Raw genomic sequence first — 20700 nt, 5'->3', positions numbered from 1 at the left:
CACGTATTAGCTGTTACCCAGGTACTGACATCAGGGCAAACAGTAGCGGTTTTGGGCACGGGTGAACTGGGCTCTTTTCCCGGCACATTTGGCGCCCCATTGCCCGGGGCGTCAAATGTGCTAGGACCGCCACTGAGGGCGAAAGCTATAATCACCATGTACATCTGACTAACGATTGAGCAATAAAACTTTGAAAACAATACATTATATACTCTGCAGCCTGTATTTGCAAATTAACTAACAAACAACAAGAAATGTACCTAATGCTGATGGAAAGTGGGTACACTAACACACGCAATGATAAGTGACATTATCATCTCAAGCTAGCAACAGGAGAAAACGTCATGATTTTGCGCAATCAAACTCCAGCAATGTTTGTTACTGTTTCCTCACTTCCTCTTTTTGGAGAATGAGGACAGTAACACTGGATGTAGCTGAGCCTTTATGGTGACCAAACCCAGACGTTTTACACTGCAGTTAATAGTAACATGGGTACATGGCTGCATCCCTTGGTGTAACCCCTGGTTGGTTTGGGACTGCCCCCCTGTGTGTTTCCAGAGTAACTGTGGGGAGGTGCTGCGTATCCGGCGGGTGCTGATGAACTCTCCGGAGATCGTGAGCATCGGCCTGGTGTGGGACTCTGACCACTCTGACCTGGCCGAGGACGTCATCCACAGCCTGGGAACCTGCCTGCGTCTTGGGGATGTGAGACCACACACACACATCATGACCCCCTCACCACACACACACACATCATGACCCCCTCACCACACACACACATCATGACCCCCTCACCACACACACACACATCATGATCCCCACATACACACAAACTAACACACACACACACAAACACTGATGCCAGTCTGTAGTGACCCCTGTGTGTGTGTGTGTGTTTGTGTGTGCTGATGAGCCCGTGTGTCTCTGTCTAGCTGTTCTACCGTGTGACGGAGGAGCGGGCGCGCCAGGCGGAGCTCTACCTGGTGGGCATGGTGTGCTACTACGGCAAACACTACTCCACCTTCTTCTTCCAGACCAAGATACGCAAGTGGATGTACTTTGACGACGCACACGTCAAAGAGGTCTCTATTGTTGACTCCTGAAAAACCAAGCGGACCATGACTCTATCTAAGATAATTGTGACTGACTGTGTGTGTATGTGTCCTGTAGATCGGTCCTAAGTGGAAGGACGTGGTTTCTCGCTGTATAAAAGGTCACTACCAGCCTCTGCTGCTGCTTTATGCTGACCCCCGGGGGACGCCGGTGGTATGGCAGGACAGCCCCTCCAACCCCCACCTGGACCTGCAGCACTGCAGCCGAGGCTACGACAGCGAGGACTCTGGTAGGAGACCCTGCCTTTCACCTCTGACCCTGCCCCTCTGAAATACTAAAACACTACTGAAAATACTGAAACTCTGTCTGTCTGTTGATGAAGAAAGTGTTTTGTCCGTCTCTTCATAAACGGAGTGACTAAGTTCAGTTGAGTTCTGGATTTTAATAAGTATTTATCAATCTGCAGATTGGGAGAGAAAACCAGACCTCTGACAATAAATGACAACACAACATCAGGCTTAGGTCTCAATCAAGTCTCTCTCCGCTCTGAAGGACAGAGGACCATCTTTTATAGGGCACGAGAATGTAAACATAGATAGTGACAATCAGGCAGAAATGACGTTACAACAGTCTCAGAGAAAGAGATTCACAGCTCCCAACACATGACCACTCAAACTACAGAGTTCATAGTTGGAGCTCTCCTTGTAGTCATGACAAGGACTATTTAGCCAGTACTTTCTCCTGATCTCAAACATCTATTAACCCTGACACATAGACACAATCTACTCTTATTAATAGCAAGCTTACATGAGAACATACTAACTAGTATCCAATGACTAGTTCTCTTGATTAGTGAATAATGTAAGCACACAGGAAATCTAAATTTCTTCCACACTGTCTCTCTATCTCTCTCTCTCTCTCTCTCTCTCTCTCTCTCTCTCTCTCTCTCTGTCTCTCTCTCTCTCTCTCTGTCTCTCTCTCTCTCTCTCTCTCTCTCTGTCTCTCCTTCCCCCTCCTTCCCCCTTCTTTCTCCTTCTCTCCTCCTGAACCCCCCTTCATCCCCCTAGGCAGGGAGCCGTCCATCTCCAGTGACACCAGGACAGACTCGTCCACAGACAGTTCCAGCCACCGCACCAGCCGCACCCGAGCCCTGCACCAGTCCACAGGCAGCCACCTCTCCAACGAATCCCAGAGCACCGTGGTGTGTAGCCACGACAACGCCACCCCCTCACACAGCGCTGACCCCGCAGGTGAGGACAAGCTTGTGGAAGGGGCGACTGCACTCCTCGGGCTGAATCTGAGAGCATCTCATCTTTTCTGATAGGCTTGTACTGCATAATTGCCCCCTCTGGGATGAATGGAAGTATTGAATTCCACAGGATTTAACTTTTACCATCCCTCTGTCTTTCTTCTCTCTCTCTCTCTCTCTCTCTCTCTCTCTCTCTCTCTCTCTCTCTCTCTCTTTCCCTCTCTGGTTGCCTAAATCCCAGAGCTACTAGTGGAGGGTCCACTGCGCCCCCCCACCCCTCCTCTCCTTCAAGAGTACAAGGAGACAGCAGTGTTCCTCCTCTCCTCCCGCCGCCCCCTCTCCTCCTCCACCTCCTCCTCCCGTCCCCTCTCCTCCTCCACCTCCTCCTCCCGCCCCCTCTCCTCCTGCACCTCCTCCTCCCGCCCCCTCTCCTCCTCCACCTCCTCCTCCCGCCCCCTCTCCTCCTCGTCCTCGGGCATCGGGGGGTGTGAGGGAGCTCTGGCAGCGCCTCACTGGGAGGACGAGAGCACAAGCGGTGAGAGCAAGTCCAGGTGAGTCCTAACCTCTAACCCTAACCCTAAACCTAACCCTGCCTATAAATCAAACAACCTGAATTCCCCTTCCCCATTACCATCCTAGTCTCGGGGGGGGTTGAGATTGGCCCTCTCTCCATGTCCTATACCATCCATTGGGCCTAGCTTGCTTGTGTTTAAATGCTATCTCGGGCATCAGGGGGAGTAATGACTTGGTTTGACACTCATTCTGTTTCCTTCTTACCATGTCAACCATTGGGTTATTGAGTATAAGCCATACACTGGCTATGGGGCCACTTGAACTGGGTTGCTTCCTCCATCTCTACCACTGGGTATTTGAGTCTGGGCACACTCTTTTGCCTGAAAGATGTATTTGTGATTTACCAGGTCAAACAAAGAAAAATGTATCTTGTGCACATTGCAAAGCCCAAAATTAGCCTATTCATTCAATTTAGTTTGTGGATGTAGATCAGGGGCACCGTTAGACCCTTTTTATTGGGGCACGTGCCCCAGTATAAATCTGCTGTGTCCCAGTAAAATCTAAAGTTTACTTTATATTAGTCAGTACATTAATTTAGATTGATAATCCCTGAAAAAATAAACGCAGTATCCCAATCAACGCTTGTAAACACACACCGATGAATTCCATGTAAACGCGCTCTTCTGAGCTTGCCAAATAGCCACTGCAGCACGCACACAGAAGTCCAGGTGTCGGACTGGGCACACAAGTCAGAATTGAGGTAGGCTAAAACATTACAAAACTAAAGATAGTTTTGCACTTTGTACAGACAAACAAAGCCTACATTACAGCTACATTATACCATGGTCTGGGTGAATACTCAATTCTGATTGGCTGCAGAGGTGTCCATTATCGGCAAAACTGTCTATTCACCGTTCTAAATTATTCCGCTGGCTACACAGGAGCCTGTACAAAATATCTGAAATAAGTAACCATAACAACAGTGACGGAGTCAAAGCCTCCATTTACAATTTTGAAAGACTTTAACATGCTAACTTGTATTTACAGCAATGAGTGACTTCAATATTCATTTTAACCTATTTGAAAAATGTTTATTTTCTGAATGTAGTGTGTCAGTGTCACGTAACCGCTCATCTCACATCCCATTCACTATTCACCTCGCTAGTCAATCTTCAGACAGGCTGCGGCCAAAACGACAGTAGCAGTAACTCTACAAATGGCTGATTATTTTCTTCTTAAAAATATAGATTTTATTTGGGGACAATGACATGGCTCGATAGTTGGCTACTCTTGTTGTTAAACATACTGTCAAATTCACTGTTTGGAGAAAATTTCAACTTTGATGCGGTCATCTCACATCCATTTGCCATTCAACTCGCTCCACAGGCTGCGGCCATACTGTAGCCTATATGGCCGATAATGTTCATGAAAATCTTGATATTGATTTTGGGACAGTGATATGGCTGGTTAGCTAGCAAATCTCCTTGTCAAACATACTGTAAAATTATATTTACTGTTTGTCAACCGTACACTATGTTATTGCCTTTGAATCCTGCTAGCATAATGTTAGCTTTTGGGCTAATAGCTCAGTCAAAGGAAAGCCGGTGTTGGTTCTATGAGCTGAGCGGACTAGAAATATCAGAGTTGGCTAAGGTTGAAAAACGCTAGATTTCTATTGCAAAACGCCTGAAAACATAAATAAATGTTTGTAAAAAAAAAAAATCGTTGGCAAGTGACCATGGTATAAGCGGGATAATGACCTTCGAGGCGTCCAATATCACCTGATAATGGACTCCGCTGCGCGTCGGACGGTTCACGCCTCCGCTTTGTCCATTATCAGGTGATATTGGACACTTCGTCGGGCATTATCCCTTACTTACTGGCTGATCAACTTCTATGGGAACTGCGCTAGAAAGATAGCCTGCTGAATGGAGTTGGGAAATAGGGAGTTTGCTTCTGGTATGATAATGTTCACTGTCTATTATCTGTCTGTATTGTAGATACGCTGCCAACTTGATTTATCCGATTCAAATTTTGTTTGCACACAATGTGCTACTGCTCATGCATAACACAAGACCCACACTCCCATTGTTACAGTAATAAATACAAGTAGGAATTTCAGAAGAAATTTGAGAATTTTCTTTACACAGTTACAATTATCTACCAAAACTACCACATTTTGACAATGGACCCTTTTCACCAGCGTGTATCACATATCTGCTGAAATGAACTTCACATCCCGATAGCAACCAATACATCGAAAGGTTTGACACTAAAATGTAATCAATCCCATCTCTGTGGGCATCGCAGGACTGTAATCGACCAATCATTACACTTGGACCGGCACTAATGATTGGAGGGCATTCAGACCGAATGCAGTGATTGGACAGGGTATTTGTATGTCTGTCTGTCTGTCTGTCGGTCTGTGTCTGTCTACCGGGCAGCAGTCAGGAAGCACATCCATGTGTTTTGGGGTGTGGCTTTGAAGGCAGGGGGTGGGATATTTTGGTTAAAATCCTTTCAAACTCAAGCTAAAATTGCAAGGTTTGCCAAACGTACTTACCTGCCTCTAAACTCCGTGCTCTGGATTATTTTTTGACCCCACCTCCTTCCCTCTCCACATCCAGCTCCTCCGGGGGCCGGTGTTACCGGCCAGCTTGGAGACCCAGGAGGGAGGCCCTAAACATTGACAGCATCTGCACCCGCCAGAGGGGCTCTCCGCTGGGCTACAGCACCATGCCTCCGCCCCCTCCACCCCAGGACCCCGGGACCCTGCCCACAGCCCCCAACCTACAGGAGGAAACAGAGGGGGCGGGGCTGGAGGCGGGGGGAGTTGTGGTTGAGGGGGGGGCGCTGGCGTTGCTTGGCAACGGGACAGTGAGGCCCCCGCCCCCTCCTCCCCCCCCGCCTCCCCTGAGAGGGGCGGAGCATCAGCCTCGACTGATTCAGCGGATGGAGAGCGGATACGAGAGCAGTGAGAGGAACAGCAGCAGCCCGGACAGGTACGAACACACAACCACACACACACACACGCACACAGACACACACGTTCTCTCCCCCCTTACTCTCTCCCTCCCTCTTTCTCTCCGGCTCCATCCCTCCCTCTTTCCTTCTCTCTTTCCCTCTCCTTCTCTCTCTTTCTCTCTCTCTCTCTCTCTCTCGCTCCATCTCTCTCTCCCTCTCCATATATCTCTCTATCTCTCGCTCTCTCTCTCTCTCTCTCCCTTTCCATATCTCTCTCTCTCTCAGAGAGGTGGGACATAAGAGAGTATTGATGTCAGGCCCATCATGGAGGTCTGTGCCTAAGTCCAAGAGCAGCAGTGCTATCTTGCAAGAACTGCCATCACCCAACTGGGGTAGCAGAGCCCACCCAGGTGAGTGTGTGTGTGTGTGTGTGTGTGTGTGTGGGGGGGGGGGGGGTTGCTAGTGCTGTGTCTGGGATTATGAGCTAAAGCATAGTATAACCACTTGTTCCTGACTGTGTATGCATGTCATTGGACCATCCTACCATTTATCCTCTGTAGCCTTCCATGTGCTTGTGTGTGTGTAACTGTGTGAGTGCTCCTGTATGTACGTGTGTAACTGTGTGTGTGTGTGTGTGTGTGCAGGCTCCAGCCGCAGTGAGCTGGACGAGCTGCAGGAGGAGGTGGCGAGGAGGGCTCGGCAGCAGGAACAGCAGAGGCTGAGGGAGGCTGAGAGGGAGGTGGCCATGGGCTTCAACCCCAAACCCAGCAAGTACATGGACCTGGACCAGCTCCAACACCAGGGTAGGTACATACCTGGACCAGCTACAACAGCAGGGTAGATATATACCTGGACCAGCTACAACAGCAGGGTAGATATATACCTGGACCAGCTACAACACCAGGGTAGGTACATACCTGGACCAGCTACAACAGCAGGGTAGATACATACCTGGACCAGCTACAACAGCAGGGTAGATATATACCTGGACCAGCTACAACAGCAGGGTAGATACATACCTGGACCAGCTCCAACAGCTGGGTAGATACATACCTGGACCAGCTCCAACACCAGGGTAGATACATACCTGGACCAGCTCCAACACCAGGGTAGATACATACCTGGACCAGCTCCAACAGCAGGGTAGATATATACCTGGACCAGCTCCAACAGCAGGGTAGATATATACCTGGACCAGCTACAACAGCAGGGTAGATATATACCTGGACCAGCTACAACAGCTGGGTAGATACATACCTGGACCAGCTACAACAGCAGGGTAGATATATACCTGGACCAGCTCCAACACCAGGGTAGGTACATATCTGGACCAGCTACAACAGCTGGGTAGATACATACCTGGACCAGCTACAACAGCAGGGTAGATACATACCTGGACCAGCTCCAACACCAGGGTGGATACATACCTGGACCAGCTCCAACAGCAGGGTAGATATATACCTGGACCAGCTCCAACAGCAGGGTAGATACATACCTGGACCAGCTCCAACACCAGGGTGGATACATACCTGGACCAGCTCCAACACCAGGGTGGATACATACCTGGACCAGCTCCAACAGCAGGGTAGATATATACCTGGACCAGCTCCAACAGCAGGGTAGATATATACCTGGACCAGCTCCAACAGCAGGGTAGATATATACCTGGACCAGCTCCAACAGCAGGGTAGATATATACCTGGACCAGCTCCAACAGCAGGGTAGATATATACCTGGACCAGCTCCAACAGCAGGGTAGATATATACCTGGACCAGCTCCAACAGCAGGGTAGATATATACCTGGACCAGCTGCAACAACAGGCTAGATATATACCTGGACCAGCTACAACAGCAGGGTAGGTAGAGTCTTGTTTTGCGGGAGACAGGGAGGAGAGGGGTTGGAAGAATAGAGGGATGGAGGGAGGGCAACGCTGGAGGTCATGTTGGGTGGTGTAGTGTTCAAAGGACAGTAAGGAGATAATTGTGTTTGGTTGTTGTACGTTGACCCACATGGCTAGTGTTTGTGCATGCCAGTTTAGCTTGTGTGCTTACTTGTCTGTTAATGTACTGTGTGTGTGACTCTAGGAGTGCCAGTTTTGCTTGTGTTGGGCTAACACCAGCCAAAATGAAGCAAATCTGTGTAAACTCCTAACCCAGAGTGTTCCCAAGCCAGTAGCCCCTGGGATGGTCTCTGACCTGAGGGACTTGGACATGGTGGAACCTTCCGTGCCTGGCTGCCCTGCGGAGGGATTGGAGCAGAAGCTGCCCCAAGCCTCTGTGTCCAAGAGTGTCTGTGTGGATGTAGGTCTGTCTGTGTGGATGTGTGTGGATGTAGGTCTGTCTGTGTGGATGTGTGTGGATGTAGGTCTGTCTGTGTGGATGTGTGTGGATGTAGGTCTGTCTGTGTGGAAGTGTGTGGATGTAGGTCTGTCTGTGTGGATGTGTGTGGATGTAGGTCTGTCTGTGTGGATGTAGGTCTATCTGTGTGGATGTGTGTGGATGTAGGTCTGTCTGTGTGGATGTGTGTGGATGTAGGTCTCTATGTGTGTGTGTGTGTGTGGATGTAGGTCTGTCTGTGTGGATGTGTGTGGATGTAGGTCTGTCTGTGTGGATGTGTGTGGATGTAGGTCTGTATGTGTGTGTGTGTGTGTGGATGTAGGTCTGTCTGTGTGGATGTAGGTCTGTCTGTGTGGATGTGTTTGGATGTAGGTCTGTATGTGTGTGTGTGTGTGTGTGGATGTAGGTCTGTCTGTGTGGATGTGTGTGGATGTAGGTCTGTCTGTGTGGATGTAGGTCTATCTGTGTGGAAGTGTGTGGATGTAGGTCTGTCTGTGTTTATGTGTGTGGATGTAGGTCTGTCTGTGTGTGGATGTAGGTCTGTATGTGTGGATGTGTGTGGATGTAGGTCTGTTTGTGTGGATGTGTGTGGAAATAGGTCTGTCTGTGTGGATGTGTGTGGATGTAGGTCTGTATGTGTGGATTTGTGTGGATGTAGGTCTGTCTGTGTGGATGTGTGTGGATGTAGGTCTGTCTGTGTGGATGTGTGTGGATGTAGGTCTGTCTGTGTGGATGTAGGTCTATCTGTGTGGAAGTGTGTGGATGTAGGTCTGTCTGTGTTTATGTGTGTGGATGTAGGTCTGTCTGTGTGTGGATGTAGGTCTGTATGTGTGGATGTGTGTGGATGTAGGTCTGTTTGTGTGGATGTGTGTGGAAATAGGTCTGTCTGTGTGGATGTGTGTGGATGTAGGTCTGTATGTGTGGATTTGTGTGGATGTAGGTCTGTCTGTGTGGATGTGTGTGGATGTAGGTCTGTATGTGTGGATTTGTGTGGATGTAGGTCTGTCTGTGTGGATGTGTGTGGATGTAGGTCTGTATGTGTGTGGATGTAGGTCTGTATGTGTGGATGTGTGTGGATGTAGGTCTGTATGTGTGGATGTGTGTGGATGTAGGTCTGTCTGTGTGGATGTGTGTGGATGTAGGTCTGTCTGTGTGGATGTGTGTGGACGTTGGTCTGTATGTGTGGATGTGTGTGGATGTAGGTCTGTCTGTGTGGATGTGTGTGGATGTAGGTCTGTATGTGAGTTTGCAAGTTTGGGTTTTTCCAGACCAGCTGTTATAGCTGTTTGATATTTCTGATATAACTTCATGAATTAGGTGTGTTTTGAGTGTTTGTCCTTCTGTCAGCAAAAAGTGTCTGTTGTGCTGTCATGCATACAAACACGAACACACACACACGTGCCTAAACCTAGGCTCTACAGCACAACATGGTGTTGTCGTTAAGTCATGGTTCATGCTGAATTTAACCAGTCCAATCTGCCTCGCTCCATCACTCACGTCACAGCCAACACAACGAGAGTAACCGTTTACCCTCCCTGTCCTAGAAATACCCAGTCAAAAGGTGCTGTTGCCCTGGCTGTTTGTCAACACCACTGGACATGGTGCTGCTCCTGAACGCATGCCAGAGGGTGATGGTTGCTCCCCAGATGTGTTGACTTGACATCCTAACCCACTAACACCACGCTCACACAGCTGGGCTACATTCACGAGGCTAAGCGTTGCACAGGGCTGTATTTATAGCACCATGTTAGCATTGCTAGCCTGGTAATGCCTTTAACCTTCGACCTGTGCCTGCCGAGGACTGTGGGATGCTTGGCCTTGAGAACGTAGCCTTAGCTACTGCTCCTCCTCCCCTTCACACTTACCTCAGTCTCAGCTGCAATACAGACACACAGGATCTGCATCATGTGCCACACACATGCGAGCGCATAAACACACACACACACACACACACAGGAGCTAACTGCATGACGGCCCCTTCATAATCCCTTCTTTTGCTCTGCTTCTCTCGTTTCTGCCTTTGTTTCCTCCATATTGTTCTCTTTTTACCCTCTCTTTCTCACTCTTTTTTCCATGTTTTCTTGTCCCTCTCTTCTCTGTCCTTAACTCCCTGTGTGTGTCCCTCATTCTCCCGCCCACTCTTCTCTGTTTTCATCCTCCTTACTCTCTCGCGTTCTCTCCCCTGCTCTGTCGGTAACATTCTCAGCTGTGCTCAGACCCCTGCATGAGGCTAACGCTCATAGCGGATTGGCTGTAGCTGCGTGCATGAGGAGCACGGGTGGCCCAATCAAACGCAGGCAGGAACAGGAAATGGAACGGGAGACAGGAAGGACCCGCCCACAGGGGCCTCGCAGGTACCACAACTGTCCCCTGTGTCTCCATAGTGATGACCTCAGACCCTCTGTGTGTGTGTTCTCACCACTGCCTGTCCAACACACACCTGTGGACCCCACCGTGTGTCCATACAGCCTGCTGTCCCCCTCTGCTGGACCCCACCGTGTGTCCCCAGAACTGCCTGTCCTGACTCTCTGTAGGGCCCTGGCTCTGTGTCACCGACTGTGTCTGTGTTCCTGGTGGAAGAGGCCTGTGCTTCTGTGTTTCTGTGGTTGTGCTGCTCGGCTTTGTCGCCCTCTGTCTCACGTGTGCTGCTTAAACGGGCTCAGAGTGTGTCTTTGTGTGTGTGCGTGTGAGTTTGTGTGTGTGTGTGTTTGTGTGTGTGTTTGTGTGTGTGTGTGTTGTGGCAACGCTTGCTTTCTGGTCTGTGCTGGTCCATGTCTGCTCCTCCCAAAGCTGGTCTGTGATGGAATGTGCTTCTCAGCTGGTCTCTGCTGGAACGTGCTGGTCTGTGCTAGAATGCAATGGTCTGGGCTGGTCTGGGGTGGTCTGGGCTGGTCTGGGCTGGTCTGGGCTGGTCTGGGCTGGTCTGGGGTGGTTTGGGCTGGTCTGGGGTGGTCTGGGGTGGTATTTGATTGTTTGGGCTGTTCTGTGCTGGTATTTGATGGTTTGGGCTGGTCTATCCTTGTCTGGGCTGGTTCTTGCATGTGTGTGTGTGTGTGTGTGTGTCTGTCTGTGTAGACTGTCATGGTCATGGATGGTGTGTGTGTGTGTGCTAGGACAGGTTGTATTGTGTCTATGGTCAGTACAGGAGGTACAGAGAAGTGTTTTTCCTCTTTAAGACCGTCCATCCCTCTATTGATCAACACCCAAGTCGGATTTATGGCCCCCAACTGCATAGCCTGCTGGGTAATTACTATTGGAGGAGGAGATGTGGGGAGTTAATATAGGGGGTGGAGGTTGATACTGTGTGTGTGTGTATATGTGTGTGTGTGTGTCTTTGTGTGTGTGTGTCTTTGTGTGCGTGCATGCGTGTGTGTGCTCATACACTACATGGATGTGATTTCCTCCATCCATCTGGACTATACATCCAACACACTGTAAGAGTGTTCCCCTTGTCGTGGAATGTCCTTGGATGATTGGCTGGGCTTGTTGGTCCCTGAAACGCCTTCCCTCTTCTGCCCCGCCCCCCAGTGAACAGCCTGGCTCGGTCCAAGTATTGCTGACGCCCAATCAGAAGGAAGAGGAGGACCAGGCAGCCAACCAGGAAGCTGCTCTGGGCCCCAGACCCCGTCCTCCACCCTACCAACCCCCCCCTCCCCGCCTCCCCTTCACTCCCGCCAGCGGCCCCGCTTCCTGGGGTGAGGAGGGGCGAGATGGCCTTCTCTTGGGTGCGGGGGAGAGCGGGAGGGGTGAGGATGGGGAAGGTGGAGTGGAGGAGAAGACGAGGGAGGGAGGAGAAGCGGGGATCAGGCTGCGTGAGTGGCTGCAGGTGGGCGGTGTGAGTGTGCGACCCCTGGGGAAACATCTGGCCATCTCCCTGCCCTCATTACCACTACGTCTCTGGGACACACACGCGCTGTCTGAGCCCCGGGAAACACACGCTCAGCCCTCACACACAAGCAAACCACCGGGAACACAGTCAGAGTGTTCCCACAGCCACACACCTCCCCCACACCCCCTCCCCCGCCCGCCCTGCTCCCCTTCCCTCGCCCCGCGCCATTGGCCCAGCCGGAGAGCGGCCACTCACACCGCCACGCGTCATTGGTCCTCCTGGAGCCTGGATCGTCCGGATGCAGTGGTAGCCCCTTACAACACACCTCCAGACCGCTCTGCTCTCACCAGGCCCAGCGCCTCACCCCCAAACTACAACTCCCAGGATGCCCCACGGCAGCTCCAGGAGCCCTGTGGTTCCGAGAAGGCAGAGCTGTCTGAGCTGGACTCGCTGTACCAGGCTAGCTTACGAGCAGGAAGAACAGGTAAGGCACGCACACACCCTCTACGCTGATCACAGTCCCTGCATGATGCTCGTCAGGGTGTGGATGCCCCAGTCTCAGTCCCAGTCTCAGTCCCAGTCCCAGTCCCAGTCCCAGTCTCAGTCCCAGTCTCAGTCTCAGTCCCAGTCCCAGTCCCAGTCCCAGTCCCAGTCCCAGTCCCAGTCCCAGTCCCAGTCCCAGTCCCAGTCCCAGTCCCAGTCCCAGTCCCAGTCCCAGTCCCAGTCCCAGTCCCAGTGCCAGTCTCAGTCCCAGTCTCAGTCCCAGTCCCAGTCCCAGTCCCAGTCTCAGTCCCAGTCCCGGTCCCAGTCCCAGTCTCAGTCTCAGTCTCAGTCCCAGTGCCAGTCCCAGTCCCAGTCCCAGTCCCAGTCCCAGTCCCGGTCCCAGTCCCGGTCCCAGTCCCAGTCCCAGTCCCAGTGCCAGTGCCAGTCCCAGTCCCAGTCTCAGTCCCAGTCTCAGTCCCAGTCCCAGTCCCAGTCCCAGTCTCAGTCCCAGTCCCGGTCCCAGTCCCAGTCTCAGTCTCAGTCTGTCCTGTCTCCCTGGGAGGGTAGTGTGGAGTCCAGCAGAGCGGCTCCTGCAACGCCACGCATCCCAGGCTCACTCACGGATCCCCAACGCTGATGTGGAGAGGAGTGTGGACCCCACCACCCGTATTAGCACCGGCTACAGCAGGGTGAGCTCACACACACACACACACATCTCTCTCTCTCTCTCTCTCTCTCTCTCTTATTTTCATTATTTAGCAATTTGTTTCCTTTTCTCTTATGTTCACACATAACATGTTTTTATAGTTTACGTGTCAAAGTCTATTTCTGTTTCTCCCAGCCAATGACGATGCACGGTCAGTGTTTGGGGGCGGAGTCGGATGATAATAATCTGCGTCAGATCAGTCGCAGTTCAAGCGGCACTGTTATCAGAGGCCGCCACAACCGCCTGACGGCTTCACGCAGCTTCGTAAGTCTGCCCTCTTGTGGCCATGTGCTGGAACTGTCTCTCTGTCTGTCCTGCCATCCCTCCGGCCAGTTGTTCGGAAGTGATCTGATCGGAGTTGGGCTTTTGGGTTGGATTGAATCTTGAAGATGGGTTGTTCCAAATTAAAAAAGGATTCTGAAATTGGATTTGATTACGTAATCCAGTCTTTTTTTTTTTTTAAGGGAGCAACAATACAAGACAATTGACTAAAACACAAAAAGGGATGGGGGAGGGGTGCAAGGATGACACATTAAGCAAAATACATTGGTTCCTCTGGAAATGGAGCAGAAGAGCCACTCACAATCAATTCACATGAAGATATATATAGATATATTTCGTTGATGCGTGTTAAAGAGTTATAAATTGCACCGAAGGGTGAGCCACAGTGAACTGTCAGGATCGTTAGAGCCTATGAGGGCCCCCACAGTGATGCCGCTCGCTCTATGCTCAACAAGTCCCTTTAATCCACCAACCAAGATTGTTTAGAGAAGCAAGCTGGTTTGTGCTCCTTCCAGTTCATGAGGATGAGTCTTTTTGTGGCCAAGCAGCCCAATGTCCAGTGCTGAACAGCAGACCTTCCAATCACATGATCTGGCTTAAGGCCCAGTAACCATATGTTGGGACCAACTGGAAGTTTCACATGTAAGGCCTCAGACAGAGAAGCTATCACCTCTGACCAGAGTGATTTTGCAGCTGGGCATTCCCACAGCATATGTCAAAGTGTCTCTCGCTTGCCACAGTCATGCCAGCATCGATCTTTATGTCTTTTGTCCATCTGGGACTGTGTGACAGGGGTGATGTATGCCCTGTTCAGAATTTTGAACTGGATAGTCCTTAATCTGACACATTTGGACACAGACAAAGCAGAATTCCAAACAGAGTTCCATTGTGAAACAGACAGAGATGTGTTTAAGTCTTGCTCCCAGACCAGCTGGACAGGGGAGTAGGCCTTAGGGGCAGATGTTGCTTCGACAAACCAGTACAAATGTAAGATTGATTACTTGATCCTGGATAGCAAAACATGGGATAATAGATATTTCTGATCCAGATCAAACTTTTTGAATAACCCCTAATGTTTCACCTCAGCCCTCTCTCTCTCTCTCTCTCTCTCTCTCTCTCTCTCTCTCTCTCTCTCTCTCTCTCTCTCTCTCTCTCTCTCTCTCTCTCTCTGTCTCTCTCTCTCTCTCTCTCTCTCTCTGTCTCTCTCTGTCTCTCTCTGTCTCTCTGTCTCTCCCTCTCCTTTCTCTCTCTTACTCTCTTTCTTTCTCTCTCTTTCTCTCTCTTTCTCTCTCTCTCCCTCTCTCTCTCCCTCTCTCTCTCTCTCTCTCTCTCTCCCTCTCTCTCTCTCTCTCTCTCTCTCTCTCTCTCTCTCTCTCTCTTCCTTTCTCTCTCCTTTCTCACTTTCTCTAATTCTCTGTCTTTCTCTCTCTTCTCTCACTGGTTCTTTCCCAGATAGATGTCTCCTCACCTTGCCTAGTTGCTCTCACCTGAGTGCTTGTCACCACCATGATCATCATCATTGTCCTCATCTTCTTCCTCATCATCTCCATCATCCTCATCATGTACTATTCATCAGGTAACTGGTACATTTGTGTGTTGTCACGATGTACAGGTGACTGCTGTTGATCCTGATTGGTTACTGTCTCTGCATCCCCCTGCAGGAGCTGTCCAATGGCACGGGAAGTTTCTGGCTGTGTCTGACAGGGGTCAAGCTCTCCTCCGACTAAAGCTGCGGTCTCCTGCACTGATGTCACTTCTTACACCCCCACCCCCACCGTCCTTTGCTGTACTGATATCCTCAAGGGAAGCTGCCCCCGCCACACCCTGCCCCGCCCTCCCCTGCCCCACCCCTACACAAACACACGTACACACACCCAGTTCTACAAATACAGTCCACTATTATATGTAGGCCCGCACCTACCTCTCCTGCCTCCCTGTTCTTCCAGCCCCGTCCTCTACTTTGTCTATGCAGTCCTTCTCACCCTGATGCTGGGGCCCTTGCTACAACATCAGACTCTTCTCCCCCTGGACTGTCCACCCCCCTCTGCCCCCTTCAGGCTCCTTTACTGCACAGGGTGGGGAGGTGAGCTAGCCTAGCCTGAAGCTAACCCTCTAACTAGTCCTATCTAAACGGGTCGGTAGGTGAGCTAGCTTAGCCTCTATGCTAGCTAGTCCTCTAACTAGTCTAGTTTTACTTTAATGGGTGGATAGGTTAGCTAGCCTAGCTTCTATGCTAGCTAACCCTCTACCCACTGTACTCTGGATCCACCTGCACTGACCCACTGGCAGATCCTCTAGGGTGTAATATAAGGTCTCACTGTTTAGCCACGCCTCTTCCTCTCTCGTCAACGGGCATTTCCTGCAGGACGCACACGCCTCGGACCGTGAGGTTTTCATGGTATCCAGAAAGAGGACGTCCTAGCCGACAGACAAACTGCCATGCTAATCTGTGCTTGTTCGTACACAGTTGCGAAATCCACACCTGGGCCTGAACTGTAGAATAACTAAACGTGTTCAGAAACTCGTATGAAACCTGTATGTTAACTGAAGACCTTATGGAATGTTCGTAACCATAATAACGATGATATCTGAATAACTTAAGTGGTACTTGTTCTTAAACCTCATGTTTGCATTATGAAGAGGGGGATGCACTTCACAAGTGTCAAGCTAGACTTCCACCTGCTGCCCACCCTAATGACAGCTCTCCCGTTTCTGCCGGGAGATTCGACGAGGCAAAGACAAAGCACTTCCGTTTCTCTCTGCTTTCCTGTCCTTCTCCTTTCCTTTCCACAGCCACGACTGACAGCTCACTGGAGCGGTAGAGAGAGATGATGACCACAGGCCAAGTTTACAGTGTGATGTGTACGATGAGAATGACTCGAAGGGACATTGAGTATTTATTGAAGTGTACTTGGTAAAAGAGAGGGGGGAAGCTGGTTTCGACTTCATATAATCTGCTTTATTTGTGGCCTCAGGTTAACTTTAATGGCACCTAACTGACACACTTTCTCTCCCTCCCACCCTCTCCAACCCCGCTCTTTCTCCGATGTGAATAAAACCTTTTTAACTACAGCCTGGAACAAGTCCAATGTCAAATATAAATATGCTTTATATGAAATGTCTGTATTAGAGGTATATTTTCAGGCAACCGTGTATTTTACTCATGAAGATGTCTCATTCTTCAGTTTTAACACTGGTATGAACAGTAATAAGATAGTTATGACATAACTTAGTCACAAAGTGACTCAATTTGAGAAACCCCTAAGAGTAAAACCATCTAATATAGTTTGGAGGTCCGTCATTCATACCAAATACTTTCACCAACGTAATGTGATAAGAATTAAAGTCTTTACTGAAAACTGGATAATGAGACATGAAACTTCAACCTAGAGGTCTGTTCTATTGATGATTGATTGTTGTAACTAAACCAAAGGTTGGCACTTACTCAAGCAGTGTTTTTAACATTGTTGTTTAGTTTGACTGTTTCTGGTGTTCTGTTGTTGTTCTTTCCTTTCTGGATGTGAAAGAATGTAGCAAAACTGTAGCGCATGAGTCCGCTATGCAAATCAACCTTCCCTTGTGACCTATGACCTGAGAGACGCAGGAAACAGACACGCCCATGAAGGCTTTGTTTACCAGAGTCAAGACAGAAGACCGCTTATAGGATATAAGACATAGTGATGCTGCTGTGGTATCAGATAGCCTCTGATATCAGGGAGAAAGAAAGAAAGGATGTGAGGGTGCATGTTGAGAGACTTGGGGAAGGTGAATGTGGAGGAAGTAGTGTTAAATAGAGCAGTGAGAGATGACTCTGGCAGGGTGCCTGTGTGTGTGGGAGTGTGTTTGCTGCGTGTGCTTGTTGGGACTAGGCTGTCGCAGCTCTGGGAAAGAGGGAACCTGTATTTTTGCAATAAAGTTATTACCGATGCCCTCCCACAGGGGGCGTAACACCCTCTAGTCTCTGTGTCCTGTCTCATTTGTTGTGGGGGGGGGGGGGGGGGGGGGGGGGCTATGACCTGAACAAGTGCAGGGGGGGAGGGGAGGGGGGCAGGGAGATGTTGTATGAATGTAAGAGTGAATGGGTGACTTGAGTGTAGTGTGTGTGCGTGTGTGTGAAGTGAGGGACTAGTTGAGGAAACAAGTTTTAATGGAGGGCTACAAACACTTCAAGTTTTACAGACAGTACCTGCATAACACAGTCAGCTGACTGGAGCCCAGCTCATCTGGTTTGATCATGTCACACTCCAACACACACACAGTAACACACACTCACACAATAACACACACACAAACTATAACACACACACACACACAATAACACACATGATGACACAGTGCCCAATGCCACTGTACCCTATAAGTCACAGCAAAACAGAATCGTCATGCAAGCTGCAGTTGGTCCGTCAGACACTAGGTGAGAGTAGACACTTATCCAATGCCTCTCCTTTTGTCACCCGCCCACCCACCAGTCCCACCCCCCCCCCCCCCACCCCCCCCCCCCGTTCCCCAACCTTACCCTCCACTCCTCAGTCACGACTGTTCATTGTTAAAGTTTGGTTAAGTTAGGGCAAAGTTTGCAGCTGTGGTGTTTAGGAAACGTAGCAGACCCCCTGTGGAGATGAATAGAGGTCTGAGGAACAGGGCGAGGGAGGAGGAGAGGGAGACAGAGGAAATCATTTGAATTGATTGGTTGTTTTCATTTCACCAGGACGGTCGACAGACTGGGTGTATTTGAAAGACCTGACGCTGAAACGTGGGTTTGTCACAGAGAAATGTATAGACCCTGTGGTGGCAGCAATTAGGGATGTGTGTGGAGTACTGTTTGTTAACGTGTGGTTGAGTGGATATATCCACAGATGTACAAGCACACAAAAACACACCTACAGTACTGTGAAAAAGCTCATCAAGTACTCACATTTTTACACAATGAACAAAACATTTCATAAAATACTTTAACTTCCACCGTTTTATCCATCTTCCACGCCTCGCTTTCTGTCAGACCAACCTGCAATGAGTCAACTCCACCCCCATCTTCTTTCATCGCTCCCCCTCCCTGTGGAGGGTGTTGTGGTCGTGCCTGTGTGCTGCAGGAGGAAGCACACGTGCAGGCGCCTCACGTGCGCTCCCGTGACAGACAAGTGAGCTTGCTCCCTGAATGAGAAGCGTCTTGAGCTAAAAATACGTTTCCAGGCGAGGAGGAGAAGAGTGTGGAGGGAGGTAGGAGGAGAGAAATAGAAACTGTCGGTTATTTATAGCCAGAGACCTTCAGCTGAATCTAAAGCGTGATTTAGCCAAACCTCTGTCTTTTCTTTTCAGACAATTTTTGTCTGTCAGTTTTCCCTTCTCCTTCTAAGGGATGCTTTATGGGACTTTGGGATTTCCTCTGCAGAACTCTGATACTAATTGCATCTCCAGATAAAATATAAGCATGTAGATAGTTGCTGGAATACTATAGTGGTTTGACACACACACACATATACACATAATGTGTCTATAGGAAATAGTCTCAAAAAACGGAAGGGAGGTTCATACCGAGGATACATACACAAGTGCATGTTGATGGTTAAATTGCTTTAGCATAGCTTCAGATGACTGATGAGAAGAAGACAGATCAGTCCGACCTAACACCATGAAGCAGAATCCCTTATCACGCACACCAATACCGTCACATCAGATCCAACTTTGTTTGCACAGCCTTTCTTACAAGCATTATCACAGAGACAGGCACCTGTAACCAACCTAAACCTTCCAGGAACCCAAACTCACAGGAATACTCAGAGAAATCAAAGAAACTTTGGGAGGAGCAATACACTGTATACACACAAACACACACCATGACAGCCCGCACACACACACACACAAAGAGAAATACTATGGGCACACACACCCATACACCTCGCATACACCGTCACCTAGCAACTACCATGGGTGATTTATCCTTTATCATCCAGCATCCCCTTCCCTCCAGCCCAAAATCCTATACACATACACACCACATATACACACACATACTCAAACACTACATACACACAGCACACACACAACACGTGGTTTCTGGTGTGAACACAACCAGGACACTTAAGTTCTAAGTCATGCAAAGTTGCTCTACGTCTCTCAGTGGCAACAGCCACTGAGGGGGAGAGAGTGTGCTTTAGCAGGGGCAGGCTTTATCATCTGCTGCGTTCACATGCTCAGACTCATGCCCTGGGCCTTCATAGTCTGGCGATGTGTGGATGAAAGTTCATCACAGCAACGTAATCACCAAATGTATTTTGACCTTAGCATATACTGCCCTGCTGCGTGTGTATGTGTAAGTACACAACTTTGTGTGACAGTGTGTATGTGTGTCTGTGTGCGTGTGCTCCACCCACTAGGCTGACCCTCCAGATATTAACCCTTCAATCTGTCAGCGTAATGTGGTCTGTCAAGGCCAGGTTTACAGCCTTTACTTCTTACTCTCCTTCCTCCCTTCTTTTTCCATCAATCCCTCCCTCCCTCCATCTCTCTCTCTCTCCCTCTCTCCTTCCCCCTCTCTCTCTCTCTCTCTCTCTTTGTCTCTCTCTCTCATTCCTGTGCTCCTACTCCAGCCTGGTCATTCATCTCATTTCATTACAGAGAAGCTGCTAAGATGGCGACGGATGCTGATTGGTTGTTTTCTGACCTCTGACACACCAGGCTCAGGCAAGAGTCATTGTCTCGCCACATAAGATCTCTCCCCATCACAGGGATTAACTGTCCTCGATCGTCAGCCTGGCAAAAGGAACATTTAAGATCCACCTACAGGATCATGGGTGTCAACTGCAGGAAATGCTACGTAGTCCATTTTAGCTTCACGGTGACAAGCCACACAGTATAGGGGGAATGCAGGAATACGTTGGATGAATCTGAAATTCCTCAAATCCAATTCCAGTTCCATCCATCCATGCCTGTCCCAGTTCTATTCTTCCTCTATCTCACGTCCTTCTCTCTCTCCTCGGTGTGTTGTCACCCACCCTGTGCTCCATGCTCAGTTCTGCTCGCCCGGCCTGCCTCCCCACCTCGTACACGGACGTCCCTCCTTCCTCCTCTCTGTGTTCCTCCTCATGCTGTCTCCAGTGGGTCATCCTGGAGTGGTGAACAGAGTGCTCCTTCTAATCAGCAGATCCACCATGAGAATTTCACCCTCATGTTTCCTCCTCATAAATGAATCATCCCCAAACATCGAACTGGATGAGCTAATCAGCGAAGCAGCTGTGATTAGCATCAGTGGTGCAGGACTCAGAGCTTGGGGCAGCAGAACACAC

The 20700-nt window shown here is 49.7% G+C and overlaps 1 protein-coding gene across 4 annotated transcripts in view; it reads left to right on the top strand.

Annotated features, from left to right (window-relative positions):
• usp54b (ubiquitin specific peptidase 54b) overlaps window positions 1–17366 on the top strand; it is a 44265-nt gene extending 26899 nt beyond the window's left edge. For 2 of the 4 annotated variants that reach the window (XR_014729437.1, XR_014729439.1), the window contains 14 exons: window positions 559–705; window positions 933–1082; window positions 1171–1342; window positions 2121–2303; window positions 2544–2853; window positions 5443–5817; window positions 6065–6189; window positions 6424–6582; window positions 10324–10471; window positions 11646–12430; window positions 12997–13118; window positions 13271–13399; window positions 14870–14993; window positions 15079–17366. Coding sequence is in view for 1 of the 4 variants with exons in the window: in XM_084669299.1 (XP_084525425.1) it covers window positions 559–705; window positions 933–1082; window positions 1171–1342; window positions 2121–2303; window positions 2544–2853; window positions 5443–5817; window positions 6065–6189; window positions 6424–6582; window positions 10324–10471; window positions 11646–12430; window positions 12997–13118; window positions 13271–13399; window positions 15079–15144 (2871 nt within the window). In the remaining 3 variants the exon portion in view is untranslated. The remainder of the gene's footprint in view (window positions 1–558; window positions 706–932; window positions 1083–1170; window positions 1343–2120; window positions 2304–2543; window positions 2854–5442; window positions 5818–6064; window positions 6190–6423; window positions 6583–10323; window positions 10472–11645; window positions 12431–12996; window positions 13119–13270; window positions 13400–14869; window positions 14994–15078) is intronic. The other 2 variants (XR_014729438.1, XM_084669299.1) reach the window with 2 other exon arrangements.
• The last annotated feature ends 3334 nt before the right edge of the window (window positions 17367–20700 follow it).

The sequence above is a fragment of the Hypomesus nipponensis genome, chromosome 13, assembly GCF_054491055.1.
Source record: "Hypomesus nipponensis isolate SF chromosome 13, ASM5449105v1, whole genome shotgun sequence".
Taxonomy (NCBI): Eukaryota; Metazoa; Chordata; class Actinopteri; order Osmeriformes; family Osmeridae; genus Hypomesus; species Hypomesus nipponensis.
This window is presented reverse-complemented; position numbering and strand designations above follow the sequence as displayed.